The following is a 15,577-nucleotide window of genomic DNA, read 5'->3' as shown; positions in this document are numbered from 1 at the left end:
GGGAAGATAAGCACAAATGAGAGGATGTGGCGGTGCAGAAGTTTGCACTTCCTCCTTTTTGATACTGTGCTGTTTTCTCATACAGGAACACAGTGCAGTGGTTTCTGATGAAGGCGTTTATTTATCTTTAGGTGATGTGCAGCCCTCGAGACTTCAATCAAGAGTGTGTCGAGTGAAAGATAATGGGAGGACACTTCTGTAGATGGGGACAAATGTATTGTTTCGAAACCACACTTCAGGAGGTACGAGCGAACGTGACACTCGGACGCCTGTAGCACTCAGGCTCGCCTCACACATCTCCATCTGTGACTGGCCGGATCAATTTGCTGTCATCTGGCCTGCAGCCCCCTCCAATCTTCAGCACAGAGAAAGGGAGACAGACAACAAAACAACACGCTCTGTATGTGCACTGGTCTTGTCGTCAGAAGAAGAAAAAGAAAAAAAAAAGGATCACCCATCAGCCAGACGAAGGGGCAATTTGGGGATGTGGAAGGTTACCATGGTAACAAAGGCAACGAGACAAGAAAATAAAGGCCTAAAATAAACCCATAATTCCTTTAGCTAAACTCAAATTGCAGGAATTGGATGTTCCGAAGCCAATCTCGCTGAAAATACAAAGCAAATCAAACCCACCACACAAGTGTGAAATAAAATGAAATTCTCTTTCCGCTGAAATTCAGACGTTTATTTCCTGATAGACACAGATAAAAAAGCTAGGGAGCGAGCCATCCGGTGCAAGCGCGTCTCCTCACAGTCTAGATTGACTCATCCTCTCTCTCAATAATTCAGCCCTGGCTCTAAAATGCATGACTAGTCCTGTACTGTACATGCTGTATAATCTTAGTGGTCTCCAGGCTGCACCGCGGGGCTGGCTCTGCTTCAGAGGAGCAGTGAGAGGTCCAGGCCTCCGTGGGGACTCGTCTGAAAGGCTGGTCAATACAAAGACACTCTGACTGGGTCCCTCGGGGGGGCAGGAAGAGAACATTGCACTTAAGGCAGAGGGCAACAGCATCAGCTTATAAATATGGCTTGAACCGGAGAGATAGCGTACATAGTTCAGGGTAAACTGACAAAAAACTGTTCAGAGTTCCTTCACCTTTTCAAGCAAAAGTGAATATAAAGTAATGATAGGTTGAATATAGTGATAGGTTTATAAAGGCAACGTGATAAGGCTATATTAAGAATATACAAAGCTTTCTGAATACAATATGATATACCATATGCAGCATTTTCAACTTTCTTAAACATTCTGCGGAGGAGGGATAAGCAGTTTTCCTTTAGCATAAAACACACAGCCATGCTTTCCAGTTTGGACAGTCTGCCCCCTCGTACATTTTCCAGTGACGGCTGTGTATTCAAATGCAGGCTAAAGGTTGCAGGGGTTTTCTGGGTTGCAGTTAACATCGGCGGAAGGAATAAATAAATACTGACATTTGGGGAAGATTAAATACTAACATTCAGAGCCCTTTTCAGGCCGCTCCCCCTGGGTCTTTTTAAGTCCCACATAATGATGACTTCAGTCCCAGTTGGTCTCCTCAGTGTTCAGACTGCAATGCGTAATATCAGGGCAGTGTTCTCATATTGGGGTAGAGACCGGTGGATATCACTCCGAGTTCTTGTAGTTGGTGAACAGGTTGTACAGGACTCTGAGGGTGGACTTGAGGTTCAGGTTGACAACATCTGTAAAGAATCGAAACACCACAGAGATCATTATAGAGCTGAGTGTTTGAAGTCTGGTTGAACTGAAAGATGCTCTATGTAGTTGTAGGAAGAAAATGTGAACCTCTGAGATGTCGAAAAAAAAAGTTATTGCTCTAGTTCTGAGTAAATAAAGTGCCGTAAGAGAAAAATTGGATGCCTGGAACACCGAAGCTAAAAAAGAAATGGGTTTGTCCTAGCGTAAAATCTAATTTACAATGCAAAGAAGCTTCCTTTATGCTCGCTGTTGGTTCACTTTACTTCAAAAGGTTATTTGTAATTTTGGGAAATGCGATGGAGTTTAAAATAGGGCCTAGGAATTTGCAAATGATTATCATATGATGTATTTTTTCTTACTAAAAGAGATTCAGTGGTAAGAACATATCTCTATGGCATAACACATATCTGCTGATTCTAATTTGCTTTTTCTAATTTCTCATCTGAACTTGGTCTGTATCAAGTGATTCATACCAGACACCATTTTGTTAAAACAGTGGCATTGCATCACCATTTACACTGGGATGTCTTAAGCCCCTTGTTATCTGCATTGCCTTGTTAGCTAGTGTGACATTGTTGATATCATTAGCGGCTCTGGTATCTCTACTTTCATTTATAATGAAGCTGCTGAAGTGAGCAAAACCCTAGCTATGCTAATCATACAACAAATAGTAGGAATGCAGCTATCTGACTACAAAAGCGGTAGCTGTAATAATTCCAATTACTGAAAAAAAGTAATCTGATCGCAAATAGTTTGAAAAAATGAGTGTTTACTTGTAGGATTAGTCAGGAAAATGTTTGAAGGACAAAAGCGTTTAGATTGTGATATTGTGGATAAAATATTTTACACGTCTTAAAAAGATAGCTTGCAAGGACTGAGGATGTTAAAAGCACTATTTAAATTACAGTATTGCAATAAATGGAATCAATTATTCTTTTAATGTCATGCTCTGTGGATTAAAGTAACCCACAAGCAACAGAAATGAATTACATCGCACTAGTTGATTAAGTTACTGACTACATTTTAAGCAGGCGATCAGTCAAATGTATTGGATTACATTCTGCATGTAAGCTTTCCAACCTTGCCGATTGTGGAATAACATCTATATCTGTGCAAGGGGTGCAGAGATTGAAGAGTTAAGTATTAATTAAAGTTCCTCATAAAGTCATAAATAATGGAAAATTAAGTCCTATTTTGTACCTAATAATTAAACACACTATCAATTAGCCTACATGCAATCAATGAACCCTATTTTGATTCTTTATGGAAAAGCTGTTACATTCTGTTAAAACATAATAGGTTGGTTTATTAAAACTGGAAAACAAAGAGCAGCTCAAGGCCGTGTGAACTCAGCACTAGCTGCTATGAGAGTGTTCAAGGCAAGGCAAGGTCTCCATCTACTGGGCAACTTTAAAATGGCTGTTACTGTTGGACACCAGCCATTCAACACGTGGCCTTCAGTGGCCAGTACAGGCCGGGGACTCGTAATCGAAGTCATCCTCCATAAAATCTCCTCCAGGGATTTCATTTTATCTTTTATTTGCTCTTGTAATAAAGCAAAGCAGCCCACTATAAAATACCTTCTGGTCTGGCCTTGGGTTTCTTCAGGCCTCCATCCTGCATCAGCTCAAAGGCAAACGCCACATTGTGGACCTGAGGGGAACAACATGGAAACTCAACATATTAGGAAATTGCTAAATATCCCACCTACTGACTCCCATAATTCACTTTTAAAAGCCCCAATCACCTTCTGCTCGAAGCTCTCGGGGGTAAGGAAGAAGTTGTACAGAGGGACAAAGTAGTCTTCCAACAGCCCCATCAGCAATACCAAGTACACTCCATCGGCAAACTGGACACACACACACACACACACACACACACACACACACACACAGAGAGAGAGAGAGAGAGAGAGAGAGAGATGGCAGACTGCATGAAGATATACAGTACGCTTTATTCAAACTGTATGAGTAGATTAGATTGGATTAGATATATCTGAAAATTATAATCCAATAAGTAGTTGATGCAAATGCAGGAAAGAGCAGAACCACAAGATGAAAGCATGTTACATAACCCATATAATAATAAGAATACATTGTATTGCGTAGTGACAGTCATAATACAAATCTAATACAAATCTGCGGATAAACCCTCATCAAATCTCTTACCTGAGATTCCAGCTCAGTGACTTCAAGGTTCAGCTTGTTCAGGTGTTTGTTCACAAAGGTGATGAGAGACTGGTGGTGGGATGAAAAAAATATCACTAAAAATATTTTGAATCATTTTTTTTTAAAAGATAGCCAAGGTCAAATGACTATTCTGCCCATAATCAGGCTGCTAAAAGACACAATTCTTTTTACCGTTTTTACTACGTTGAGCTTGTCAGGCGCATGATCCAGCAGCGTGTCAAATGCGTCTCTCTCTGTGATGAAGAAGAAATCAATCGAAACAATAAAACAATAAAAATGAAAAGGACATTTTCATAATACTGTAACATGAAACAGATATATGGCTGGGACTCACCGAATCTACCCAACATCATCCTGAAAAACATAAATAAGACAAGAGGTTGCAATTATTATTGTTTTTTAATAATCAGGATTTGGAAAAACTGTTCAGTATTCCAATCCGTGTGTGCACTGGAAATACTTTCATATAAAACAAACACAAACCACATTCATCACCTGTGTAGGATGCCAAAGCCTCATAAGAATCACACAACAACATAGAACACCGTCTTAATGGAGGTTTGACTGTGGATGAAATTAGAAGGAAATTGTATCAGCGCTTACTCTGTGGTGCTCGTCAGCTCCTTGGTCACAAGAGACGTCTGCAGGATGCCTTCTCTTTTCTGCTCAAAACAAACAAATTCACAGTCAAAGTGCCTTTATTACCACACAACAGAATTAGAGGAATCGCTGATGCACATAACACAAATCAGATGAGACAAAGACAAAAAGTAAAAGATGACAACATTAAATTTAGTCATAAACTGACACATATCCTGTATTACATCTTTGCTACAAAAACAGCATTTATCCCTACACCACGCAGTTTCATCTTAACCCCTATAGAGCGTCGTGATGATCTGTACCACTATTGTTTGAGCTTGATGGGACAGCTTACCTTGACCACCACCACCTGTACAGAGACGTGCTCAGGCAGTCTGATGGGGGCCTGGAAGTGCATGGCTAGAGCCACCAGCAGATAGACAATAGCCACCAGGTTCTTTGAATGGATAGCTGTCAGAACAAACCACAAGAGGAGACTGTCAACTCTTTAACACAACATAATGATGTGAGCAATTTCCTAAAGATGGCAGGTACATCCAGTGCTATTTCATAAAATTACAAAGTTTTTAAATTAACAAATTGCTTGTTTACAAGAGCTGATCATTTAATGTAACGTATGCCACTAGCTCCAGTGGGAATCAAACCCTTGACCATTGCAGAGTTTGTCGATGCTCTAACCGCTGATGCACACAGGACTAAATAATCTCCATTTATTAATGTTAATGCAAATCAAGAGAATCAACCAGGTGGTAACCGGTGAATCATTAAGTTGGTGTAAAACTCACAGTCAACACTCCACTCAATGGACCAGCCATGAGGCCTCAGCAGCTCGTTGACCGCCTCCAGCACCGTCTGAAGCTTCTGCTTCTGGCCGATCTCTGACTGGGTCACCTCCGCCACGTTCAGCTTCCTGCCCGACAGCTTTTCTGTCATCAGCAGGACAGAGGAGATACAAAGATATCAGGTCAAACTGATGAAACGAACACGTAGGGAAACATACGCAGGGGAGCACAGAATCATACAGTAGTAATAAAGTCCTGTGTCTTGTACTGTGCAGATTTAGCAAGTGAGGGATGTCTGGGCTCTACGGAAAAGTCCTGTGTATTAGGAGGCTTGTCTCAGGTGCGTGGGTTCAAAAAATCAGACATGAAAAGCAACCAAGAAGAACTTGCACACTGATAAAAAAGGAAGAAATCCAAATTAGGCCAATTGATGAAAACAGGACTGACATTTACATAAGAAAATGTGCCTCTAATTTCAGCAAACAACGATGTGATGACCACAAAAATGTAGAATGTTTTAGCTGCAGACAACGAAGAGTAACTAACAGTGAGTAACAGAGGAAGTGAGGGATGTTATCTCAAGAAAACAAAACATAGACAAAAACAAAACAACAGAACTTGCACACTGATAAAAAAAAAAGGAAGAAATCCAAAATAGGCCAACAAAGTGACAAAGAAATGCAGAAACTAAAAGTGCACAAAGAAATCAGAAGAAATCTGTTTTGCACTGATGATGATCTACTGATGGAAACATGTTCTTTTGTGCACATTTAGTTTTTGCACTCTTTTCTCACTTTTGCACCTTGTAAATGTCAGTAAATACAATACATGTGAGTCCTTTTTTTGCATCAGTTGGCCACCATTTTTTGTGTGATTTTTAATCTGTGTGTCAGCTCTTGTTGGTTTCTTCTTGTACAGGTATGACAGAGTTTTTGCTCTTTTCTATCCATATCTCAACACAGGGGCTGGTTTGAGACATTTTGATTGGTTGGTCTAATTAGCTGGTGTTTACACAGGCGCCAATAGGTGGGGACAAAGGAGAAGAGACCAGCCAGGGCAAAAGAGCTTTTCAAAAATATGCAGTAAGTTAATCAGGAGTGAGAATACACGAATCCAAATATGGGAGTAAACCAGTTCCTCACCAAATAACTTCTGGAGCACTTGTCCGTCATAACAGTCCTCCTCCAGATCTTTGACAATGATTCTGTCTTCCTCCAACTCACTGTTAATCCAGTCAATCAGGACCTGGACACACATAGGAAAATCAAAATATAGACACGGAAAGGCCACCTGGGTCCTTGCAGGGTCAAATTAACTAATGCTACCAGTCTCTCTTCATGCCTGCTCACATTACAAAGTTTTTGCTATAACTATATACTGCATGTTTTGTTTTTTTGTCTCTGTTCATAGAGCTAAATATTTAAAAATCAACATGGGTAACATGATGACAGGCTATTAAAATCTGTTGTTTTGGTTCACAGCCTTTATAAATACATGGTTTGGATGGGAAACTAAGAGCCGGGGATGAGTATGTGCCCTTTTCTTCTGGGGTTTTTTTTGTGCTCTGATTACATCATCACAACGATGATAACATGATGTCTGAGTGAGAAACATGAACACTAGACTACCTTCAGAAGGTCTTTGAATTTGGGGTTTTCCCTGGATGTTGGGTCCAGCATGTTCCTCTCAGCGTTTTCCTCTGATGGAAGATAATGTGACGGAGATCAGGAGAGTCAGTGGGAGTCCATAGCAACACTTTGTGACACAGTCTAAGATCCAGTGCCATTTCCTACACATTTACCTCGCCCTTCAGACACAGACACGCACACATTTCATCCTTCTCACACATACACACACACACAAACACACACACACTGACACACACATAAACAGCTTTCCTATCACACTCATGTCAACAGTGATTCAGATGGTGACTGGAGACAGAGGGAGTTGTCTCCACTCCCACACCCACAGCTCTTTCATTTCCTATTCCTCCCCTGCATGTCACACCACAGTCCCCATTAGTCAACGTGTATTACAATCATATTCTTCTCAGTAACCAGAGTAACCCTTCTGACAGTCAGCTAAAGGCAACTCAGACTTGAAGAAGCTGAAAATTGTTGTTGCCGTGCAAATGCTGAGAAACAGCTGCCGTATCAAAAAGTAGCATTAAAGCAATATTCCACTTAGTTTTAACATGGGGGTTATTTGGCACTTGACTGCCATGAAAACCCATAATATAAACTAATCAGCAAGATTGGATGCAGCTGGGACGAGTTTGCAGTGTTTGTAGCATTCGAAAACTTACATTTAACACATTTGTGAACAGATTCAACAATATATCCTGCTTTTAAGACAATAAACAGTCATTGGTCTGTCGTCATTTTGCATTTCTATTCTTGGTTTACACTAAAATTAGTATTTAAAAATAAAAATAGATCCAGCCTCCCAAAACAGGAACTATCCCTCCTAAATGGTGTCCCTCCCCTATGTTCTCTTCTATCAATAAAAATGCTATTTGGCTGGATATTATGTTCTGAAACATTGGACCAACAGTCCATTGAAAATCACAGTAGTGGGATCTGTTGTTGAATCTGTTCACAAACGTGTTAAATGTAAGTTTTCAGGCTATTTTTGTGGCTCATTCAAATGAATGGGAAGGGAATATAAACTCGTCCCCGCTGCATCCGATCTCGGTGATTAGTTTATATTATGGTTTTTATGGCGGTCAAGTGCCGAATCACCCCCATGTTAAAACTAAGTGGAATATTGCTTTAACATTCAGTCAGCGATAAAAATTGTAGAAGAATCATGAGCTATGTGTATTAGTGCGGATGTGTGTGTATGTATGCAAGCATGTGTGAGCCTATGTGAACATGTATATATTTGTGTGTGTGTGTGTGTGTGTGTCTGTGTGTGCGTACCCAGCAGCGTGTCCTCAGGATGGATGTCTGTCCCCGAGGGAAGCATGGGAGCGTTAATGGCATTCTTCCCCTCCTCATGGAGATCACTCACTAGGGAGACAGCAAAAACACACACACACACACACACACACACACACACACAATCACATAATCATAATCTTTATGTAGCAAGGTAAGAAATATAAAAGTAAGGCAAGAGTCATAAAAGGGAAGTCAAAAACAATAATAAAATGTCACATAAAAGTTAATTGTGAATAAAAATGAGTTTTAAGAAGTGATTTAACGGATGATGCACACACAGAATATCCTTAGATAAACATTGCATTTCAATAAGGAGAGCGGGAGGTAGAGAGAGAGAGAGCGAGAGAGAGACAAAGAGACAGCGGCAGGGAAAGAAAGACTGTGTGTGAGAGCGAGAAAGACGAGAAATAGAGACAGAAAAAGGGAGAAAGTGGATCAGCTGAAACACAGATTCAGTGGTACAGTATTAGTGTACAATGTCCAGCTGTCTGTATGAAGGCTTAACACACAGACTGGGGCCCAGAGCCTCTGACGCCACACTTTGCCCTGTGGACTCACTGTCCCATTACTCCCTGCTCCCACTCTGCTCTTCTTCTATGGTGCTTCATCAGTCACTCATCAATCACTTAACTCTATTTAGTCTCAGTAAGAGCCCAAAGACATACAGGTCAGGTGAACTGGAGACTCTAAATTGCCCATAGGCATGAATGTGAGAGTGAGTGTGTTTAATGTAGCGTGGTATGTGATGTAGCATATGATGTATTCATAGTATTCCCATGATGTCACATGCATTGGTGCTTTCCATATATACAGCTCATTGGCTGTGGCTGTCATTTAATTATAATCACCTGTTAATTTATTACAATCACCTGTTATTTTCCTACCAAGATGGCTGAGTGGTGATGTAACAGAAAACTATGAATATCTAGTATATATCTATAGTATAATAGTATGATGTAGTATGGTATATGGTATATAGTATACAGTGATGTAATATGGTATATGACATGTACAGTATATGATAAGGTATGTAAAGCCCTTTGAGACATGCTTGTGATAAAGGGCTATAAATAAATAAATGTGACCTGACTTAAATAGTCAGACCTGAGCAAAATAGCATTTGCAAATACTTTTATTCATTTGTTTTACCTTACTTAGGTGCAAAATGGTCGGGGATTACCGCAAAGGACAATACAATAAGTTTAGACACTGAAATGTTTGAAATTCAGTCTGTATACAATTTTTTTTTGCTTTCCTGACACTATCTGAAGTCGTGAAGTGGTAATCCCCCCTATCTGGTATTGCAAGCAGGTCAACACAAATGCCAAGAATTATTTGCCACTATTATTTGACCCAGGTGTGTTAATAGTTCACGGTAAACTGATTAAAGGCAACAAGGAGCGTAAACATCAATTAACAAGACACCAAAAAGAAACCAATATTGACCCACACTTTGAGTAAGGTATTGAATGAGCTACTTTCTGCTGTGATGTTTTGACTTCAGACTGGAGAGTGGATACTCCAGGGATTTAGCGGCTCTCTTCTCCTAATGGCCACATCGCTTTTATCATCCTGTGTTTCAATTTATAAAACCTGCAGCAGGAATAGTCTAAAATCCATCCTTTTATCGACTTTGCTACTTAACGCCTATGAGGAGAGCCAAGGGAAAGATGCAAGGGATAAAGTTATTGATTTTTTTGCATTTCTTCAGATAAAAATAATCTGAAATGGACAATTTGTATTGGAAATAGAATTCAGGCTGACTGAAAGTCTATAGGGCAACGCCTTTACAGCACAATCTGAGAGAAATCACAGCTTCAAAGCCTGTCCAGAGAGGGGATGTACAGTCCACCTCTGGGAGGAGTCGTCCCCCAAGATTTCCTATCTGATTCAGCCTTCTTGAAGTCGCTGACCACAAGCCCTCGCCAGCGGGCTACTGTAGCCTTGCATCTCACAACAGATCAGCAGTTTGCTTTGTAATTACAGCGCAGGCTTGCTGCATTTCATCATAATTGTGCTACTTCCTCCGCCGGTGTCCATCTGTACATCTGGCTGCATTAGTGGCTTTGTACCCTGCTGGACCGAGCTTTAATGTTTTACCACAGGAATAAAATGGTGAAATTGGATTAATTGGAGGAGATTTATGGAGGCTAAGACATGGAAACAAAAATACTTTCACTGAAAATTATATCATTCACTTGCCAGTCCTGAAATATAACAGCCGTCTGTCACACAGTCAATCTTAACATAGCGTACATCCAGTGGTCTTTTTACACTGACTAGCGGATAGACCTTCTTGAGAATCACTGCTCTCACAAAACCTGACGTTCACAGCAGTTCACACAACACGTTGCTGAATATTAACATACAGTGCAGTAAGGTAACAAGCCATGCTTCCCCATTCATATGTCCAAGTTCCTCAAAGTCCACCATACAAACACCCTGACAGCTTTTTAAAAAAACACACAAATTACCTTGTTTCTTCCTCTTGGTCCCACACAGCAGCCCCGCCATGTTCCCAGTGTAAAACTGAGGGTTCCCCAACGAAACAGCGAGTGAAGGTAGAGATTATGTAGGAGTGTGTATGTGTGTGTGTGGGGGTGTGTGTGTGTGTGGATTGGAGTCGGTGGGGTTGAGCAGTGGCAGGGGCGTCATCACGTGTTTATTTCTGTCACAACCCTCCACCCACCTCCGCGGTCCAGTTACCGGAGAAGCAGAGGGGTGTGTGTTGTATGTGTGTGTGTGTGTGTGTTGTATGTGTGTATGTGTGTGTGTGTGTGTGTGTATGGGACAGGAAGGAGACACCACACTAGACGTAAAAGCACCACAGTAACCCTACCACAGCAGTAACCTCTGGGCTGTGACACAGTGGACGGAGCGGACATCACTACCTCAAGTCATTTTTGGACGGGACAGGGAACGTGGGGAAGACAGGTAATATGTTGGTTGGATATTCTCTAATATAATATCTGTATTTATAATCTACTTGCTGTATATCTGGCATGGTGTTTTACATCTCACTACGAAGACTGGAGTGTTTCCACCATACTCATCAATGCTGGGTCACTGTTTTTGTTGTCAGACCCAGCAGTTCAAAAACAAAAAAGCAGAACTGACTGTTTAAGATTAGGTGCAGTATAGTAATTTCACAGTAATACAACGGTAGGCTACTGATGTGGCTCAAAGAATAACTCTACCCTCTTAATGAGCATGTGCATGGAGCCTTTAATATTGCTTTGCTGCAGTGGATAATCAATCAAGCAGTGAACGTATTCCTTTTAACAGAATTACACTAATTGAATACAAACCGGGGGCTTGCAGTCAGTAACATTTATCTTCCGCCAGCTTCATTGCAGGAATTCATGGAAATGCTTCTCATTAATGCTTACGAACCATTATGCAAAAAAGGCATGGTGATACATGGTGAAGTCAAGACAACAGCAACAATACGGTCAGATTTCTTTTTGCTTAGAGGGCTGACAGAGGAATGCAGTATGTATGATCTGTCCAAACCGTAAACAATGTGTAACGCAGATTTGAAATCAACCTCTCCATGGTTGGTTCCACTGCTCCCGAGGGGGGAGGCGGTTCACTGTGACACAGGGGAAAGATATAAATAATGCCGCAGTATGGAGAAGACAGACTGGACCTTAAATATAGCTCCGGTTATTTACACCAACACTGGCACCGGTGACTAACGGCGCTGAACACTCATTAACCACAGCCAGGAGATGACAGTGCGACAGAGGATGTTCCACAGGGGGGCTTCATCAGATATTAGGCATGACAGCTAATATAACTAGTAATAACATAACTGTCACTATAATGTACCAGCAATTTGGAGAATTTTATATCCTGTCATACTTTATATTTACACTTGAGGCATCTGGGGAATGCTTCTATCCGGAGAAACTTAAATTCCTAGACCACCAACATTACAAAAAACAAATAGGAAGGAGTGCAAGGGTCAGAGCCTCTGACAATTGGTGCTAGTTTAGCCATACCTTTGTTACATGTATACAATACATTATTTAATGTATAATGTATTCAATTCCTCTCTATCTCTTTTTGATAGCTACGTGGAATTCACAAAATAGCAACAATAAACCTGGAATAGAAAAACAGCTTACTATTGTCAGCATCCATCCTTGTGGGATCTGTATTACATGAATATTTCCTACTTTCTGAGGGGAAACACTCTTCACCCTGCTAAGATACTGTAGAATGGTGAGGATGTGACAAAACACTCATCCTTGCAGTGCTTATAAGGCAATGACTTGCTTTACTTTGACTCAACTATTATTACTGCACTGTCTATCACTGTCCAAGGGAGTTGTGCCTTATATTGTCAGAGGCACACACACACACTTCCTTTCAGTTTATCAGGATATGCAGAAGCAGCCATAGACATATCTATAAAAGCTAGGTCTGTAACTGCAGAATCTGGCCTCTGTTAAACAGAAGATATGAAAATACATGTTAAACTTTTATGTCTTGGTGAGTAGCCTCTAGCTGCTCCTTTTAATCTCAGGATAATACACCAACATTTTTTCTCCCCATTTCTAATACTGTAGGGGAATTCAGGGAATCAGCTCATGTTTTGAGTCAGTGCATATACTGCATAATTACATGCATTTACAGTTGCTAAGGAGTGCCATCACTGCTTAAGAAATCAAAGCCTTTCAGAGAGGAACAATATGACTCTGCCCTATACCAATTATTCAGCAAAAGTGAAGGAACTTCTCTAGTGGCAACTTGTTCCACTTGGGTGTGCTCCTCAAAACATACACCACACCCAAAAGTAACAGAAACCACAACTAGGCAGCATGTGATGCCACAAGCTGTGCACCCTTCCTTTATTAGCAACACTAAAATCCCACATGCTTTCTTTCTATTATGCTGATTTCTGATTCTAACAGAATCAAGATGCTCTGCCGTTATAATGACTGGTAGCATGTATGAGCTTTAATCCACTTTCACCACACAGGGGCACTCCACACTCAGAGAGCCACCTCGGTTTGTATTGGCCTTGTGGGAATCCCTGCTGTCCATATTACAGAATTCATTACCTACAGCTGTGGTTCCCAAAGTGGGGTTCGGGGACCACCAGGGGCCTTTGTGGGTGGGTTGTGGGTCGGCAAAACGAGAAAGCGGCACTCCAACAGTTAGAAGAAGGAGACTTTATCACCTCAGTTCTTCATTTTGCTGGTTTCTTTATCATAGCATGCTCTGATGAAAGCTCCTTGCTAAGCCGAAGCGCATCAGTGTGCTGTCCAGAATGGGTCTGTCCAGAAACAAAGCAAAATGATGAACTGAGGTGATTGAGTCTTCTTTTTTTAACTGTTGGAGTGCTGCTTCTACCCTTGTTTTTCAGGCTAATGGTTTACTGTTGACCTGTTTGTATATTTTTTGTTTTTTGGAGAACCGTGCTTGTTCTTCCCTCCAGTTTAATTTCATATTTGTATCACTCATTAGAAGTTAGTACTATGAGAAACCGTATGACTCTCTCCCCACTATTACCTCCCCCACCTACAGTATGGACAATAACACAAGTCATATAACAACAGAAATCTTCTCAGATGTGCCTCCTCAGGACAGAATCAAAATCAAATCAAAATCAAATGGGGGTCCCTGCTTTAATGCACATCTTTTTGGGGGTGCTGCTTGTGTGGGAACCCCTGAGTTAGAGAAGTGCTGAGAGTGCTGATGAATGGAATTTAATGGGGCTCCAAAACAATTAACATGTCTCTGTCCTGCTGGTGGAGCTCCTTTTATGGAGAATGACAAACACATGGCTGAGAGCGCACAACACACAGACACACACACACACACACACACACACACACACACACACACACACACACACAAAGAGGCTCAAACGTTGCAGCTGTCCCTTCACCAGACAGTGGAAGGTTGCTGGGACTGGGTTGGAAAATAGCTTGGTAATAAATGAGAAAGTGGAAAAAGTAGGACGACAATAAGTTAGAGAGTAGAGTCTTCAGGATCTTGAGCAAAATAAAGGGAGAAAAGTAATCCTCTTACACCTTATCTTGATAACCTTGCATTCCTGGCACCGGTCACCTATCTATTTATGTTTATTAGCTCATGTGAAATGCCTGTGGACTCGCTATGAGGCTTTGTCTCGCCTTTCAGTTGCTCAAAAGTCTTGCCTTCCCTAATGTAGACCTTAAAACTATATCTAGGCTACACAACAGAGCGCAAACCATGGAAAGAAACCTAGATTTAAAAAATAATAATAATAATAACAATAACGTCTGCCGCCACCGTTAACTTCTTAAAAGACAATATTTGAACGTCTATGAATTGTATGACTCAGTAATTAGTAGCCTATTACTCCGATAGTCCTAACAATGATCCAAAAACAAAAAAGAGCGATAATGATCATTTACTAAATACCACAACAAACTATAAGTCCCTATTGGAATACAGTAGTTAGATGGGATGAGATAAAAAAAAATACCATTAAGTACAATAAAGTCACTATAAACTCACCACTGAGCACCATACTCTATAGTATAGGTCTCTGTAGGAATATTGTAATCATGTTTCACTACTGGGATTGTCAAGGCCAATATCATACCAAGACCAAAATAATCCATGGTGAAGCATTGCATAGCTGTCACTGTCCCAGAACAGAAAACATTGATAGCGCATCATGTGATTGCAGCACCATGGACAGTAACGGGATCAAATTCTGGCCTTATAATAATGTTATACCCAGAGAGAGAAAAAAGAGACTTCTAAATTACCTTCTTTAGACTTTTTCTTCCGCGCCAGTGTTCCTCCCAATTTCCCGAGAAAAGATTCGTCCTTTTTCATCTTTGCGGACTGCGGGGTCGCGGATCTGGTCGGAGTCCCAGACATCTTTGAGTGCAGGCTGTCCTGTTTCTGCGCTGAGAACAATCCTCACTGCCTTTGAGGCTTTCCGTTACCAGTGTGTGATCCAGTGCCAGCGGAAAGACAAAACACACACACACACACACACACACACGCACACGCATATAACAGGCAGAGAAGGGAAGAGGGCTTGTTTGGTATCAATGTAGGACCGAATGACTCACATGTAGGCTGGAAAGGCTTCAGCTTCATTATTCACCGCCGGTTTACTCCACAGCGCCAGTCAATGGCTGGATGAGGCATAGAGCAGGTTTCCGCATGGGGGGATACAGGAGGATGTCAAAATGTGACCCCTCGTTTGCATAAAGGGGTTCCCAAACTTCTTCATGTCAAGGACCCCCAATATTGATCGCCATTAGACCACGAACCAACTTTTGATAAGATTTAGTCCTAAGGAACATCATCTGAGAAGGTTTTTCTTGTTAGATATGACTTTCTGCAGTT

At 41.1% G+C, this 15,577-nt stretch overlaps 1 protein-coding gene across 2 annotated transcripts; it reads right to left on the bottom strand.

Moving 5' to 3' along the window:
- Positions 1-670: 670 nt before the first annotated feature.
- parvb (parvin, beta) lies at positions 671-15,159 on the bottom strand. 2 transcript variants are annotated; one of them, XM_071922519.2, is made up of 13 exons: positions 14,986-15,159; positions 8,195-8,284; positions 6,899-6,969; positions 6,413-6,515; positions 5,274-5,414; positions 4,823-4,938; positions 4,489-4,547; positions 4,220-4,239; positions 4,057-4,118; positions 3,865-3,933; positions 3,444-3,545; positions 3,277-3,349; positions 671-1,680 (listed from the first exon to the last, which is right to left on the bottom strand). In XM_071922519.2, exons 1-13 carry the CDS (start codon positions 15,098-15,100, stop codon positions 1,604-1,606), a joined length of 1,098 nt encoding a protein of 365 aa, XP_071778620.1. In that variant the 5' UTR covers positions 15,101-15,159; the 3' UTR covers positions 671-1,603. The 2 variants fall into 2 exon arrangements, with proteins under 2 accessions (XP_071778620.1, XP_071778621.1); XM_071922520.2 differs by lacking the exon at positions 14,986-15,159 and adding an exon at positions 10,690-10,810.
- Between the last annotated feature and the right edge of the window lie 418 nt (positions 15,160-15,577).

The sequence above is a fragment of the Centroberyx gerrardi genome, chromosome 4 (assembly GCF_048128805.1).
Source record: "Centroberyx gerrardi isolate f3 chromosome 4, fCenGer3.hap1.cur.20231027, whole genome shotgun sequence".
Classification (NCBI taxonomy): Eukaryota; Metazoa; Chordata; class Actinopteri; order Beryciformes; family Berycidae; genus Centroberyx; species Centroberyx gerrardi.
This window is presented reverse-complemented; position numbering and strand designations above follow the sequence as displayed.